Source organism: Monodon monoceros, unplaced genomic scaffold (assembly GCF_005190385.1).
Source record: "Monodon monoceros isolate NGI ecotype Baffin Bay Population unplaced genomic scaffold, NGI_Narwhal_1 Super_Scaffold_15, whole genome shotgun sequence".
NCBI lineage: Eukaryota > Metazoa > Chordata > Mammalia > Artiodactyla > Monodontidae > Monodon > Monodon monoceros.
In genome coordinates this window covers 1,984,094-2,002,159 of record NW_021703771.1, presented here as the reverse complement: position 1 = coordinate 2,002,159, position 18,066 = coordinate 1,984,094, and the positions used below count along the sequence as shown (strand labels likewise).

Sequence of the window (18,066 nt, the reverse complement as noted above, 5' to 3'; positions counted from 1 at the left end):
CAACTGCCTTTAATAATTCAATGTGAATTCAAGTGTGTGAAAGGTTATTTAATGTTTCATCTCTTTGTAAGGATCGGAAGGTGAAAATCGTGAATTGGTTACTGGCAGCTACTTCTTTCTCACTTGCAGCTGCATGGAAGGCGCTGTCGGTCTGAACCGATCCGAAGCCCTTGGTCATGTGTGTTGGTTCCTACGTGAAGGAACAAGGAAGGTGAGGTACATTTCTGTAGCAGCTTCTTAATGCCTCTTTAACTCATAATTGTCTGAAAAATGCTAGAAATGTGAAGCTTGCAAATTCAATGTTCGAGATGTGCATAGCTTAAATATAACTTCATAAACAAATTCTCAACAATGTACTTGGAAATCTTTTTACTTATATTTATAATATAGAGAGGTAGTAAAGAGTTTTAAGAATCACTTTATTCCTAGTCTTCTGTCTCCTATTTATGTTATAACTTACAGACTGATTTAAAGACAGTCAAACACAGATGTGATAATGCCACTTTTTTGTTTAAAGATTGTAAATAACTATCCTTGTCTTTGGAATGTAGTTAAATCTCTGGAAGATTTCTAGTCTCTGGTCAGTCTTACCACTAACAACTGTGGGATTTAAGGCAAAGATACAAAGAATGGCCCTCTTTTTCCCAATCTTACCTCTACCGTGTACAAAATAGATATTTCCAAACAACACAACAGGAAAAAAAAATAGAATTTTAATTTTAAGTAGATAAGGAACTTCTTGTCAAAATGATTAAGGAGTTTTCCAAAATGTTTAGAGAGTTATCCTAATATTTGTAACCTCTTTTGTCTGGACACAACCTAATTTGGTCATTTTATATAAATAAAAACCAAATTGTAATTTTCTGTTTGGTGTATCATTCATACAAAATTTTCAGTAAAGATTTGTAAGCTCTTTTCATTATGCATAAATCCATTAATATTGAGCAACTTTATAAAAAATAATGCAAGTTTTTTTGTACATAAAATACAACCATCTAGAGAGGCATTACAAATACAGGCAAACAGACATCAAACTCTTCAGAACTTTTAATTTCACGTATGCCCTCAAGTATATTTTTCATTATGTTTTTAAAATTCATGAATATATGTATTAAGCTTAATATACTTTTTCACATATGTATTTAGCTAAGTACAGATACACAACTATGCACATAGATGATTAAGTTTTTATCTTTAAGAAACATTTGACTTATCAGCATATTAAAAAACAATATATATTATATTAATTTAAATAAGTAACTGTTTTAGGAAACAAGCAAATCACATATTATCTTATATACATATTTCTATTTCTCTGTATCTTTTAAAATAATTACCAACTTTAAATAAAGTAATGAACATTTGCTGTTTTAGACTTAATAGAAAACACAGAGAGAGCAATCCAATAATTTTTAGCTATTTTATTTTTTCATGAGCACACATTTTATAACACTTTATCAACTTTTTGTTAGGCAAAATAAACATAAATATACCTATATAAACATAAATATACATCAGTTAATGACATGTGCACATTTTAATTTCCATTCTATAAGAAAAATGGTAATTTAAAACTATATTTAGAGATCAATATTTGTTTATTTTTCTTACTTAAAAATTATTAAGGTATCCAAAGATAATTTATTAATTCAATTTAGTATCAGTGTAAGGTCTTCCAAAGATTTGGAAATTGCAATTTACAATATCATGTTAAGTTCTTATAATTTGCAGTATCATCAATAAAACACTCCAGTACATCAGTGTAGTAGATTCCGTGAAAATGAATTAGATTAAACAGTTTAAATTATATTCATTATTAAAATTTCAAAAAATAAATACAATTTCAATTACATCAAATTCATATTTTTATAATTATAAACAATCTGGGGAAACAATAATAGAACACCTTTTTAAAAGTTAAATTGTTCTAATTTGCCTAAGGAGTCTTTTAGTTATTGGGAAATTACATAAGATTTATTTTTAATATAAATAAACCTCTGTGTTCACATATTTAAAAAAAATCAAGACTTCTGAGTTCATGCCGGAACTCTAAGTGCCTACTGCTCTATTCATCTAAAAGACTAATTAAATTACCTGCACACACAGGTACACTTTTTCTGCTTTGTTAAATTTTTGGCAAAGGGAAAACACAAATATAACACAGTTAAACATTTTCTTCTCCTTGTATTTTTGACTGTGTGAACAATAGTCCTAGAATGTACATATAATTATAGAAAATTATTTATGATCAATTAATTTAAAATTTTCCTAAGGAAAAACAAGGAAGAAACAGCAAAAAACAAGAAGTGAAGGAAAGCTAGCTTCAGACAGATATACAGTCATGATTGTTAAAAGTTAACTATCTTCAGGACTTCCCTGGTGGTCCAGTGATAACGAATCTACTTTCCAGTGCAGGGGGCCTGGGTTCAATCCCTGGTCAGGGGACTAAAATCCCACATTCCGTGGGGCAAATAATCCCACACACCACAACTACTGAGCTCGTGCACCTCAACAAGAGAGCCCATGTGCCGCAAACTACAGAGCCCATGCGCCCTGGAACCCACATGCCACAACTAGAGAGAAGTCCACATGCCACAATGAAGAGCCCACACCACAAATAAAGATCCTGCATGACTCAACGAAGACCCTGCATGCTGCAACTAAGACCTGACACATTCCTGTGCATTAAACAGTAATCTCTCTATTAGACATGGGAGACACAGCTCCCGAGACCTTTAATCTTTTTGTTCTAATGCATCTGTCAAGTGAACAATCTTGTTCATGTCAGAATTCCCCCAGAGTGACCACTGCAATTGCAGGTTGTTCTTGAGAAATTATAACAATGAGACATGCCCATGACTTACAACAGGAAAGGGGGATTGTTTGTGTTAAGGCCAGAGACACCAGAAGGACCCCAGAAAACATATCAGGCATCTGTGCAGTGTTACATCTCCAGAACCTGCCAGAGAAGCTGGTCCCAGCTCAGGGCCAACAGAAGTGTTCACAAGACTTTGAAAAGGTGACTCAAGGAATATTCTGTTCACGGAATGTAGGCTGATGTGACCATCTGAAATCATCACTCATTTACATCATGTAGACCTACAGGACCTAACCATACTCTTATAGATTTCCCAGAGGAAGTGATGTTGACACAGAGAGATTTCATCTCTTTAGATCCAATTGGAATACATAATCAAAAAATTCCTAAAATGTACCTGTATGTATCTATGTTACGGTCATAGTAGGAGAGAAGAAAATCCAGTGGTCTCAGAGCAGGGTACTGTTTGCAGTCTAGAGTACTGAGCTTTGATAATGAGACTATTTTAATTGGATCCTTGCAGAATGTTGTGTTTGTTCACTGTTGACCCTCCAAAAGACCACCAAACAATTCTGTTAAGGGCATAATTAGCAAACACAGAAGGCCTAGCCTACTCACAGAGGAAAACACTTGCAAACTCAGGAATAACTCAGTGTACACCACACATCTCGTTGGTCAGTCTCTTACTTAATTTTCTCCAGTACTGTTCCACTAGCTCATGTCAGTACTTAAAAACATACATGTGTATTGTCTCAGCAGAGTTTAGTTCCATCTCTCTCTTATTGCAATGGTCATGAATAGAGTCTTTCTTGCCTGTTTAACTTTGTCCAGTGCAATTTTTACTTGATTAATACTTTTCTAAGAATCCAGGTTTCTGCATATTATGATAAAGAAAAGTCACTCAGTCCTATCCCTGAACTCTCTTTGCATATCTATTTAGTTAACAAGGGCCAAAAAATGGTAAAATATGTGTCATATATTAGGCCTTAGAGTTTCTCCCCATTAGATCCCTTTGCTGAGTGACTTTACTAATATAATGTGGAAATGACAAAATAATTTATAGAAACATACAAGATATTCCAGAAATGATAGCAAATTTAAATAAAGTTGTTTACTTGCATATGAAAAACATTTTTCAAAAGTATGTTGTAAATATTATACATGTAGCTTCTATCCAGCAGAAGTTAATTTTTTGTAGTAATATTCTGTAATATATATGCATCAGTAGTAATGAATTTCCAGAAAAAGGAATTCTGGAAGTTTTGTTTTCCCTCTATTCTCCTTGTAAAGGAAAGATCATCCACAGGCTAGATTTAGAATTTTATTACATTTCTGCCTCAAATAAAAACTTTTAATATTAAGAATAAAATAAAATATCATTCCATTTTTGTGTATTTTTTAATGATGGCATTTTGTACAATGACACAAGCTAATAATTGATTATAATATAATTATTAATTACAAATATCATAATACAATTATAATTGCTAATGTAACTTTTATTATATGTAGTATTATGTATAACCACTGAGTTTTCCAGGGTAATTTATATTTGTAGTTATAGGTTTTACTCTAATCATAGGCATACATGAGTAGATCTCAACCTTTTTTTTGCTCAAAATGCTCATTGAAAATCTGATGAAAGCTGGAAACAGTTCCCTCACGATAGCTTATGTACACACAAGCACACTGTTTTTCATAAAATTTCAGAGGGTTAATGGACTCCTTTTAAGTAGATTCCTTGATTTTTTATATTGAAAAACCGAAAAATCTTTCCCCTACATGTGCAAGATTGATTCAACTCAGTAAGTATCCACTGATAGAATTTACTGTCTTATAAGTTTTTCTGAGAGATCTCTTCTTATCTCTAAATTTAATTATAGAAAACTAAAACTCTAGTAGAAGACTAGGCTATGAATAGATAAGAAACCCCATTGAAATACCAAGTTAAGTATTTCTTAGTGCCAGCAACTACTTAATGGTTTTTAGATACAGTAAATAATTGCGTAAAGAATTCACCACCATCAGCATATGATGAAAGCATTTAACAAAGCTTTAAATGCAATTTAGGTGTTCATATCACAATTTTTAGACAAAGGATAGTGTGTTTTTTGGTACATAGTTAAGGAAATTAGACACATTTTCATTTGGTTCTTTCAGTTTTTCTTAAATCCTAGTAATAAATTATTTTGAAAATAAACCAAAAAGGAAGGCATATAATTATAGGAAATACTAGTTTGCTATAGTCTGAATTCTGCACTATTATTTTTTGTTGTTTAAACATTGTTTTGTCATGATTTTTTTGTGTATTAGTGACCTAGATTTCTAATAACTAAATATACGATGATTCTTTAGTGTATGGCATTTTTCTCTCCAGCATAAAATAGCAAATTATGAAGTTGTTTTGTGTTTTTCAGTATAAATCAAAAATTAAGCATACATGAAGCCTCACAGATTCTAAGCTTTGAGTGTGATTAGCTGGTAATATCTACTTTTTTTTCTTGTGTTTGTTGAATCATCCCAGACTATATTGAAAACATGCAAACAAACAAAATCTCTGTATTTACCCAGTACCTGGGAAGCATCGCTCTTTTCCAAGTTTTCATGGGCTAACTGGATGTATCTGTATACTCTTGACCAGACCAGGAAACAAGAAAAACAATCAAACAGGAAAGATGGGGCAGTTGTTACAGGTGGGGCAGTGAGTGTCAGAGCTGCGGTAACAGACACAGAGTTAGAGTCTGAGTCACAGGAAGTAGATAACCAGCCAAAGTGGCTCTCTCCTGAGGGATCACACTGGACAGTGCAGCCTGGGTCTCATCTACTTATTTGAAAACCCATATAATTTCCTCTCTACAAGCAGACTGTACATACAGTTTAACAGGACTGTGAATGCTACAGTACAATAATACTAATACCTCACAAAATAAAAAAACTTATACCAGGAAATCAAGAAAACATATTGTGTGTATGTGTACAGAACATAAGCCAAATTAGATTTTAGAATAAGACTAATTAAATTATATTGCTTTTAGAATTAAAGCAAATCAACTAAGAGGACTTCCAAGGTAAATGCGATAATGGAAGAAGATAATGGAAAATTTAAATATAGATCCAAATTTTCCAATACAATCTCTACAAGACAGTACAGACAAACAGGGAGAAAAAACACAACCATTAATTACTGGTGTTTATGTATATGTTACTTATGAGTAATTGAAGTTTTAGTGCTTTGTGTTTGCTAGTTGTGTTGAAAGTGAAGAATTTACATATTGTATTTTTATATAGTATATTAGAAGAATTGGCAAAATTTGAATAAAGTTTACAGGTTACAAAATATAGTATTAAAATCAAAGTTAGTTTCTTAACTTTGATAATACTACTGAAGTAATGAAAAAGTATATCCTTGTTTTTATAAGAATACACATTAAAGTAACTGAGGATAAAATGCAATACAATCACAAATTTCAGAAAATAAAATTAATAATATGAATATATATGTATGTACAGATGTATATAAACATATATTACATATATACATATATATATAATGTACACATAGATATATATGGAGAGAGAGAATAATAAAATAGTGTCATTAGATGCTAATATCTGGTGTTTTATATGTAAGAGCTTATTTAACTTTGTAAGCCAATTATAACAATTTTCCTTTAATTTAAGAAACTTTACAGCAAATATACTCTGTATGTAGGAATGATTAGGCACTCAGTAAGGGCTAAGGATTTTCTGAAGTACAAACACATAGAGAAAACATGTAAATTCAATTATAATACTTTAGTCATTGATTAAGTGTAAATAGCTTTTGAAAAACACCTCATCTGTCCATGTCAAAGACCTGTTCTCCTTCCTAGTGGAGTTAGAATTCTTAATTGACTTCAGCTCCAAATAGAAAAATGGAAAAACAGATTCTCATCTAATGCTTACCCAACAGAGACTAGATCTCTATAAATAATTAATTTGTCATTAAAGGATCACACTGCAAAACCAAATTCCTAATTGTGTTGCTACTGATAGGAAATAACTTAATGGACTTTAAAAAAAAACATAAAGAAAACATGGAAATATTCAGAGGAATTTTTTTTTTTTAAGTTTTCAAAGTTCTACTGTGTTTTGAACTCTCTTCTGAGAGCTAGGAAAGGATATGCTTGAGTTTAAGCATTCCATAAGATGTGCACTTCTCTGGTGACAAGGTTTGCCTAATTCTTTCAAGTAAATCTATTGGGCATATCTGTGTAAGATCTCTAAAAATAGTTAAAGTGGTAATTATGTTAAGAATACATATAATTATGACTTCCATGCAAATATAAAGTGTTAAAATTTTACTTAATTAATTTTTCATAAGGGATGCAATAAAATGTTACAGTCAGTTCAAAGGCAGATCCGAATACCTCACTCAAGGAGAAAAAACTATTTAGTGGTAAAGGAAACAGGTTTTCCATGGATATGGTTCTCAATATAATGCTATTTCTACCATAACAGTTAACAGTTTAGCAATGTCTATAAAAATTTGACTAAAATAAAAGCTTAAAAAATTTCTACAAATTTATAGTGGATATTGATCTATTTAACTTTTTACAATTTATGTATTACTGTTATAATTTGAGAATGAAATGAATTTGACTGTTGAGAACAAATTTAATATCAATTAAAAGTGAATATATTTTATCCTTGCTAAAAGAACACATGAATTTAATACATAGGGAAAATAAGAAATTCAAACAGAAATAATTGTAATATTTTAGTATATAATGGACAATTACAAAATTCTTATTTCTTATTTTTTATAGATATGTGCAAATGGATGTAGTTGGTTGATTAAAGAAGATGATAAGGGATATTGGTGCCTATGTACTTCCACATGGCTTTGCAAAATGTATCTGGAAAACACAACTGACTATGAAGGACGTAGGTGTCAACAAGCTGTTTATGAAGAGGAAATTAATATATCCAGGTATTTTATTCATCATTTCAACAAAGAATATCACCTATTTATCAAAATATTATAATTATACTGATAAGCCATGATTGAAATATTTAATAGTATTTATTTTTGTTTAAAATTGTATTCATGCATCAAACATATGTAGTTATTATATGTTATGTAATGTGTATTATATATTATAAATAACAATAGAACAAAAATGAGAGTGATAAAGAATAGGCTTATACAGAAATAATTTTATCACATTAAAATTAAGTTTGTATCTGTGGGAAATTAAATCTGTGACAGATTCTGAAATGTTAAGATGTATATGGTAATCTGCAGTCAACTATTAAGAAAATAACTAAAACAGTACAGTAAAATAGCATTACAGGTATTAAAATTTTGCCCTCAAAAATATTTTCTTAATACAGAAGGAAGTGGTATCAGAAGAATAGAGGTTTAAAAAAAGACATAAAAGGTCTGCAAAACAAAAAAGGAAATGGCAGACATAATTCCAACTATATCAATAATAACATTACAATCAAGTGGATTAAAAATCCAATGAAAAAGAGAGATTTTTCAGGCAAGATAATTTCTAGATATATACAAGTGTATACTGCCTATAGGAGACATACTCTACATTTAAATGTACAAACATTGAAAGTAAAATGTTGAGAAAAGATATATTGTTCAAACAACAACCATAGAAAGTTGGAATTTCTATATTAATATCAAAACAATAGACTCTAAAAGAAAAGATGTTCACTAGAAAAAAGGAACAACATTTTATAATGATAAAAGAGTCAATCCATCAGAATATGTAGCAATTATAAACATATGCACCTAACAACAGAGACCCAAAATGCATGAAATAAAAATTGGCTGAATTGAAGGGGGAAATAGCCAATTCAACAAGAATAGCTGAAGACTCCATTTCTGCACTTTCAGTGGTGGACACAACACTTGGCAGGAGAACATCAAGTCTACAGAACATTGGAATGACATTATAAATCAAGTAGAATGAGTAGATAAACACTCCAGTCAACAACAGCAGAATAACACTATGCTCAAATGCACATGGAACATTTTCCAAGATAGATTATTTACTAATACAAGCTGCAATATATTTTAAAATATTGAAATTTTTAAAAAGTATGTTTTCTGACCACCCTGAAATGAGATTAGAAATCAAAAACAATTTGATAAATTCGCAAAAATGTGGACATTAACACAATTCATATAAGTCAATTAATCAAAAATAAATCAAAATAGAAGAAAATCATTGAGATTAATTAAAATGAAGACACAACATGTCAAAACCCATGTGATGTAGGTGATGCAGTGCTTAGAATATAAATTATAGCTGTAAAAATCAAGGACAATCTCAATCAATATCCTAAACTTCTAATTTAACATGATGGAAAATGTAGAAAGGAAGGAAATTATAAACTGTAGAGTGAAATGAATTAAATAGAGTATAGATAAAGAAGAGAGAATATCAACAAAACCAACGTCTATCCATTCAAATGATTAACAAAATGAATAATCCTTATCTATACTAATACAGAGAGAATAATCAAATTACTAAAATTAGGAATGATAGAGTATTATTTCTGAAATTACAGAAAGGAAAAGGATTATAAGGAAACATAATGAACAGTTGTATATCCAAAAATCTAGGTAACTATGAAGAAATGGAGACATTCCTAGAAAAACATAAACTACTGAAACTCACTCCAGAAGAAACAGAAAATCTAAATAGATTTTTTTAAGTGAAAAGTTTGAATTATTAATTCAATGAACAAACAAAAGATTCACACTAAAAATTATCCAGGACTAAATAGCTTCACTGGGGAGTACTTGAAACATGTAAAGCAGATATAATAGAAATTATTAACTCTTCTAAAAATAAACGAGGGAACATTTCTCAACTCATTCTATGAGGTCAGTGTTACATTGATAACAAAATCAAAGATATCACAAGAAAGTAAAACTACAGACCAATATGTCTAATTAATCTGAACACAAAAACCCTCAACACAATTGTACGCAGCAGATCCAGTAACATATAACAAAGATTATACACCATGACCACGTGGGATTCATCACAGAAGTGCAAAGTTGGTTTAATTTTCTAAAATCAATTAATGTAATATGTCATGTCAATTTAATAAAGGTGAAAAAGAAGACATATGATAATTTCAATAGATACAGAGGAAAAAGGCATTTGACAGAATCCAACACCCTTTCATGATAAAAACAAAAAGAAAAATGAAGATACATTGGAACTTCTTCCTTCAAACTAATAAATTAAAAAAGAGAGAGACAAAACAAAACTAACTTATTTAATAACAAAATAATGGAAATGAAAATTAAAAACCAGATAATACTTTATACCCTCTATTATCAATAACATGATCAAAAAGAAAGATTAATAGAAAATACTGGTGTTGGTGAGGATTTGGAGAAATTGGAACCCTCGTATGCTGCTGTTGGTATATAAAATGGTGCATGCAGGTACTTTGAAAAGGGGAGTTATAGATTTCCATAAAACCCAGCAATTTCTAGTAGATACTCAAAAAAATGAAAATATGTTTTCTATACAAAAACTTCTACATTAAATTTTGTAAGTTTTATTCATAATAGTCAAAAATTTGAAACAACCCCAATGTTTATTAAGTGATGATAAATGGAAAATGAAATGCATTACATTCATGAAATGGAATATTACCAAGCAATAAAAAGTAATGAATTCCTAATACATGCCACAACATGAACGAACCTTGAAAACATTGTGCTGTGGTAAAGAAGTCAGTCACAAATGACACAAGTACAGATCAATAAATATTTGTTTTAAAAAACAATTATTTTTCAGGATCTTTTTTTTATAAAAAAATATCCTTTATTCTGTAATATAAATGCATTTTTTCTGACTGTGTTTTGCTCTGTTTATGGTAAAAGAAGTTTACCATAATTTAATGAGAATACACAGGGTTCTTTAGTAGAGGGTAATGGGGAAATGGCTTACTATTAGATCATAGATAAAACTGAATTGCAACCTTATATTTTATTTGGGATCAGATTCTGAATGTGTTCAGAGACCTAAAGTTAAAAGGAAAAACAAAAATATGATGTAACTGAAAGAAATGTAGAAAAATATCTCCATGACTTTGAAATGGAGAACTTTTAAAACTACACTATTGATACAATGAAGTATCACCTCACACTGGTCAGAATGGCTATCATCAAAAAATTTGCAAACAATAAATGCTGGAGAGGGTGTGGAGGAAAGGAAACCCTCCTACACTGTTGGTGGGAATGTAAATTGGTACAATCACTATGGAGAACAGTATGGAAGTTCCTTAAAAAACAAAAATAAAACTACCATATGATCCAACAATCTTACTCCTAGGCATATATCCAGAAAAAAACATAATTCAAAAAGATACATACACCCCAGTGTTCATTTCAGCACTATTTACAATAACCAGGACATGAAAGCAACCTAAATGTCCATTAAAAGAGGAATGGATAAAGAAGATGTGGAACATATATACAGTGAAATATTACTCAGCCATTAAAAAGAACAAAATAATGTCATTTGCAGCAACGTGGATGGACTTAGAGATTGTCATACTGAGTGAAGTAAATCAGACACAGAAAGACAAATGTCATATGCTATCACTTATATGTGGAATCTAAAAAAAGGGTACAAATGAACTTATTTACAAAACAGAAGTAGAGTCATGGATGTAGAAAACAAACTTATGGTTATGAGGGGATGGTAGGGGAGGGATAAATTGGGAGGTTGGGATTGACATATACACACTATTACATATAAATAGATAACTAATAAGAACCTGCTGTATTGCACAGAGAACTTACTCAATACTCTGCAATGGCCTATATGGGAAAATAATCTAAAAAAAAAAAAAAGGAGTGGATATATGTATATGTACAACTGACTCACTTTGCTGTACACCTGAAACTAACACAATATTATAAATCAACTATACGCCAATAAAAAAATTTTAAAAATAACTAAAACTAAACTCACAAGGTACAACTTATAAAGCCAAACAATTATAGTATTGTAATAGAAATTAAGGATTTCTTTCAAACGAATGACACTAGCAAAACAACAAAATAACAACAATAATGTTAACAGGTGGTTGATCATTCATGCAAAAATATTTTTCTACTGATATATACTTCATAATAGTACAACTTAAAGTGTATAATATAAATGAAGTATTTAACACAGGTTTGAGCCTGACCACATTTTTGCCCTAAAATGTTCAAAAATATTTTCTGGGAATTTGGAAAAACTTAATGGGGACAAAAAGAAAAAATCCCACCAAAGTTTTGTCCCTCAGGACTTCCAGATAGTTTTTGCTAAGTATGGGATCATAATTTCAGAAAACCAGGAAAGACTCTGAAGTGTTCATGGCTCCAACGCATGTATGAAGCTTCAAGCTTACGCACAAGTCACCAATCTCTACTTACTACCAGACATATAATAAAATGAAATCAATTAATTCATACACTCATCAAACATTTATTGAGCACTCCTTAATTAGAAAACATTGTGCAAAATGTTGTGGAAATGAGATCAAATAATGCACCATCCATAGGTAAATTAATATTCTCCTCAGAACACATCTCATGGTCATTTCATTTCATTTAGAAAGCAAATATCTTTTTAAACTACTAAAATAACTATTATTTTCACTTTCTAAAGACACAAGTAGTTTGTTTTATAGTGCTGAATTTTATGACTTTCTTTCTGGAAACTTAAATTAAACCTGTTTCCCTACAGTCTATTTTAGGAGTTTCACATTGTCCATGTAATGCTAAGTATAACCAAAAACACTATTTTTCAGTCATAAGCAAGAGTCCTATTTCAAAGTGTAAAATCTAAAGGTCCATGATAAAAGCAGATATAGCTTCAAGACCCATGTCTGTAGAGTCAGGAGGCTTGTATAAATATATGCTTATGTGAATTTGCCAGAGAAATATATTTTACTTGTGGTTTAAAAATTTATTTCTGAACCAAGAAGTCTTATGATTATTAATTTCTAAGACTATTGTAATTTCTACCATGATATCAGTACCTTTTTATTAAGATATGAATTTCTTGTTCTCTGTTTATTTTTAATTTTTGGTTTAACATGCAAACTTTGCTGCCTCCCAGGCAAAAGTTTTTTGTGTTACATTTTACTTTTGGAAAAAGAAAAATAAACTGGACTATATATAAAAGTGGCTTATTGTTTGTGTGTATGTATGTATGCACGTATTTTTGTTTTTTATTAGTCTTGGTAGCACTAAATCAGGGGTTCCCTGGCAGGAACTGAACTGCACAGCAGGAGGTGAGTGGCAGGAGAGTGGGCAGAGCTTCATCTGCCACTCCCCATCGCTCCCCATTGCTCATTTTACTGCCTGAACCATTGCTCGTGTTACCGCCTGTACCGTTGCTCACATTACCGCCTGAAGCATCCCCACCACCACCTCCCCGTCCGTGGAAAAACTGTCTTCAACGAAACTGGTCCCTGGTGCCAAAAAGGTCGGGGACCGCTGCAGTAAACCACATTTTCTCTAGTGGCTGGATCCCTTTGACTATTGCATTTACATGCACTGATATATTTTTTACTCTTTATTGTCCACTGGAAAATATCACCTTGTTTCCTTAAGCTTTATAGTAAAATGATATAGAGGTCATTACTTAATTCATTTAAGCAATTCCAAAATAGATATTATTATACTGTCCATATGGATGCCAAAATTAATTACAATAAACTTAATTAAAGGAAGCATTTTTGTATAATTAAGTTTCAACTATAGTGTGGGTTGGAACTTAGCTAATGGATACACAATTCTCTCTCAGGTATCTTTTTTTTCTTTCTCTTTTGGGAGCAAACCAATATGGTGTTAAGCATATACAGTCAAAGTTTGACTATATTATAGCTTCAGGCTCTATGACTTTTCATGCTTTTTTCATATGTCAAATAATAAAAATGTTTTTATGCATGTTAGATGATTCTGTGCTACCCGGGCCATATTTTTATTTTAGTCCATAATATCTAGATAGCTTTTTAAATGTCTAACCTTTTTTGCATTGCTTTTCAAATTGTCTTCTAAGACTATGAACTTTTTGAAGCTATTTATTCAGAACTTTTAAGATGACCTTTCTCTTGAGCCTCACCCAATTTTAAGATACGTTTTATGATTACATAGTAAAACAATATTAATGGAGCATCTGCTGTATATAAGACATATGGACCATAATCTTAGGACTCAGAGTAATACATAAAGTAATATATTTAATGTCTTCTATTTCTAGATTATTTTTCTATTAAAAACCTAAATGGTGAATAAAACTATTAAATGACAATATTTAATACTGAGACCATACTTTCAACATACATACTTTCAACTAATGTGTTCCTTTGTCCTTTCAAAGTGAATGAGCATTATTAATAATTAATCTATAAAATGTGATTAAACCAGGCATGATATAGACAGACTTATATGCCATGTGACAGTTTCGAGTTTACCTAGAATTTTTTTTTTTTTTTTTAACAGAGTCATAGGGGGTGGCAAGTGAGAGGTCATTGAAGGGGAGTAATTGTGTTCTATAACTTTATTTCAGGTAAACATAAGCACATTTGATATAGCTGGTGACAGAGTAACCTGCCCAGTAATTAATATACTTCATTCTCCTCTATGAAGTAGATCTAGTACTGATGATTTTACAGATAAGAAAATTATTTATAAATAAAAATTATTTATAAAGTTATATATATATAATTTATATATTTATTATAATTATATATAAAAAAGAAAATCATTTATAAAATAAGTTAGAGAAGAAAAATTAGAGCCAAGCCTGGTGCATTGAATATATCAAACCATTCACTATACTGCCTGCCATTAACAATCTCAGTGATCCTTGGCAAACTGCATCAAATGGCCAAGTTTTTTACAATGACAAGAAGAAAGGTTTGAACTAACTGAATTTTGACACTCTTGCTGGCCCCAAACACCTACCATCATATACTTTTATGAGTGTAATGACTTAGGTTCAGTAGGTTAATTTTCATTAATAATAACAGAGTGATTTGACATTGCTCTTCTTAACTCATTATCATGTTTATATGATTATTTTAAGTGTCCTTTGAATAGTTGGCAAGGGATATTTGAAAATCAAAACAAATTAGACCAAAAATTTTCAGTATTTTTTAGGTATCTTTCTCACCTTATGCTTTCTTTTTCTTATGACTTATATGTATGTATATGCAATATCCAAAGGAATAAATGTGGTATATTATATAAGTTATAATCATTAAAATGGTCTCTTATAATCCACATTACCTAAGGTGATACCTAGCATATAAAGAAGACCCAAGAATATTTGTTCAATACACTTAATAAATAACTGAAGTACTCAAAAGATATGTGTATATGAAATGAAGAAAATACAAGTTAAAAACCAGTATCTCTCTAACTTCAGAAAAACATTCCTCCTTTGTTGATAGCTAATCTGGCTCTCACCATTAAACCTATAGATATTTTCAATAATTTACAAGAAACAGACTATATTTCACAATTATCTTGAAATAGAGAAAACCACATTAAAAACTACTAGAAAATATTGGATAAATTGAAATTACCATAGGGATTAATTTTGTGTGCATGCTATTAAAGTCTCATCAGGATTTTCAACATCATTGAAATCTATACTTAAAAAATTTAAAATGACTCAATGAATTGCTTTCATGTACTCAAGAAATATAGATATTTAAAAATTCCAATATAGCTCTTAAAGGCTCTGGACGCACAGGCTCAGCAGCCATGGCTCATGGGCCCAGTCGCTCCACGGCACGTGGGATCCCCCCAGACCGGGGCACGAACCCGCGTACCCTGCATCGGCAGGCGGACTCTCAACCACTGCGCCACCAGGGAAGCCCTTCATCTATATCTTTAAAGAATAATTGCACTCAGTGAAAAATTGAGTTTGAATAATCCATTATGTGTAATAGTAAACACACACACACACACACACACACACACACATACACTATACAATAACTCTCCTCCTGCCTCATCATCCCATCATGTAAGATAGGTTAATTTCCTCTCTTAATAATTCCCAGAATATTTGTACTTAATCCAACCTCAGAGATATTGTAATAATCTACTTATCACCTTCCCCACCCCCTGCAAACTCTGAGTGTCTTTCCAGCACCTCATTTATTTATTCAATCATTACACATTGAACAAGGTTTCTTGGGTCCTTCTCTCTGTGCTAGGAACTGGCATATACTAGCATATATACTGGTGATAAGAATTCAGAGGGAATAAGACAGCCATTGTTCCTGCCTTCAGATAATTTACACTATAGGCAACTAAAGAACTGAGATACTCAAGCATTTGCAATAAAACCTATTAGAGTTATAAATATTAGGATAAGCAGAGGGTGCCTTCCTTGAGATAAAGCCAGAAATTTGTTCACATCAGCATTACCTCATTTAGGTCAATGCCAATCACATAGACAATGCAAACATAAACTTATGGAACAAATATAGGAGTGAATGAATGAATACTATCAATAGAACCTAGTATTAATTAAAATCCTATTAGTTTTAGGCATGAGATGAAATATTTCAAACTTGTTTTGTGCTGGATCAGCCTATCAATAGTGATGCCATTGTCCAGGAATGCCTGGGGCCCTCACCTGGCCTGCGCTACCTGTGGTAGCCCTCACAGACATTTCCCCAACTGGAACCCATGTGGCCACCAGACTGGCCCTTGTTGTTCTTATCATGATTGTAAGATGCACCTCAGCAATAACCATCAGAGAACTTTGACAAACAAGTTTTATTACCATAGTTTGTGGAGGAGGGTAGATGGCACTCCTGGGCCACACAGCAAAGTCGCAGCTCAGGTAAAGAGACAGAGAAGACCTGGGGTTCTGCTTTTACTGGGGTCCAGGGTGGGGTGTCTAGTGGTTTCAGTGTTCATTCTATTAGTGAATTTAAAACATGAACGTGGGAATTAAAGAGCAGGAAGGGAAAAGCAGGGTCCCCACAAAAGGTTATTTATCAAGGTCAAACAGGGCTTTCTAAAACGGGAAAGCTCTTGGGGTTGGGGGCTTGGCTTGGCTTTTTATGTACTTGTGTAGCTGGCAGTGTGTTTATTTCAGATGAATGTCTTTGAAATGAATGCCTTGGTAATCAAAAGCGTAATGTCAGGCACTTATACTACTATCAAAAATTGTCATAATTTTCAGGCAATCACGCTAGAGAAATTTCCAGCACATTTTCGCAAAAATCCTGACAAACACGCACCGTCATTTCACCTCAGCAGGTCACATAGCAGTTAAGTGGCAGGACCCGTATTTGAGTCTAGATCTGTTTGTTGCCAAAGTTCTTTTCAAGCATCATTCTGCACGATAACCAAAATTAAATTTTGCCAAGAATGGACATTTCCTACGAGAATATTTTAAAAGTACACCACACAACCTTCTTTAATATGTTCTTATCCTGTGGATTTAAGTAAATATGTGATAAACATTTAAACATGTTAAATTATATGGCTAATCGGGTTTTTTGCTTTTCAGATGCAGCTGTTTTCTTGGTCACATGTTTAGAGTCGGTATACTCAATGTTGATGACTGCTTAGGAAACCAGAGCACATCAGTGCAAGGCCTCTGCCTGACCCATTTGCACACCTGCAGTTGTAGCTCTCTGCAAAGATGTGAAAGACACATCTGTGAAATAGAAACTGAAGATTGTAAATCTGCACCCTGCAAAAATGGAGCAACAGGTACACATTTATATGGCTATTTCTTTGGCAAATGTTTCCCAGGATTTACAGGCAAGTATTTCTTGAAATCAAATTGTCTAGTGGATAAGGTGGTTAATACATTTATTTAACATATCTCAAATGTATCTAATGAGCAGTTGTAGCTTGCTTTCTCATTCGGCAAAGTAAAAATATCTTCCCTTGGAATAATAGGATTGCTTCTTTGGGCAATTACACAGCTGACTACACGGCTCTGGCTCATGCAAATAAGGATGCTAAGGCCAGGCTGCACCACTGAGAATATAATGTATATGTCAAAGGTCTGAAGAGAAAATAGGCAACCATAACCTCCCAATAATAGTGCCTAAACAGCTTCAGTACACCCTTCAACCTACTGTTTGGCTGCCTAAGCAAACTGAGTGTCAAATTTTTCCTAGTTTAAAAGCAAAATTTTGTTTCAGTATTTTTGATGTTAGTTTAATGCCCTCACATTAATAAG

General features: G+C 31.9%; 1 protein-coding gene across 1 annotated transcript in view; it reads left to right on the top strand.

The window, feature by feature from the left end:
• EYS (eyes shut homolog) overlaps nucleotides 1-18,066 on the top strand; it is a 1,642,163-nt gene that overhangs the window by 142,120 nt on the left and 1,481,977 nt on the right. The window contains exons 7-9 of the mRNA XM_029223300.1: nucleotides 72-211; nucleotides 7,627-7,790; nucleotides 17,383-17,643. Coding sequence (XP_029079133.1) covers nucleotides 72-211; nucleotides 7,627-7,790; nucleotides 17,383-17,643 — 565 coding nt within the window. The remainder of the gene's footprint in view (nucleotides 1-71; nucleotides 212-7,626; nucleotides 7,791-17,382; nucleotides 17,644-18,066) is intronic.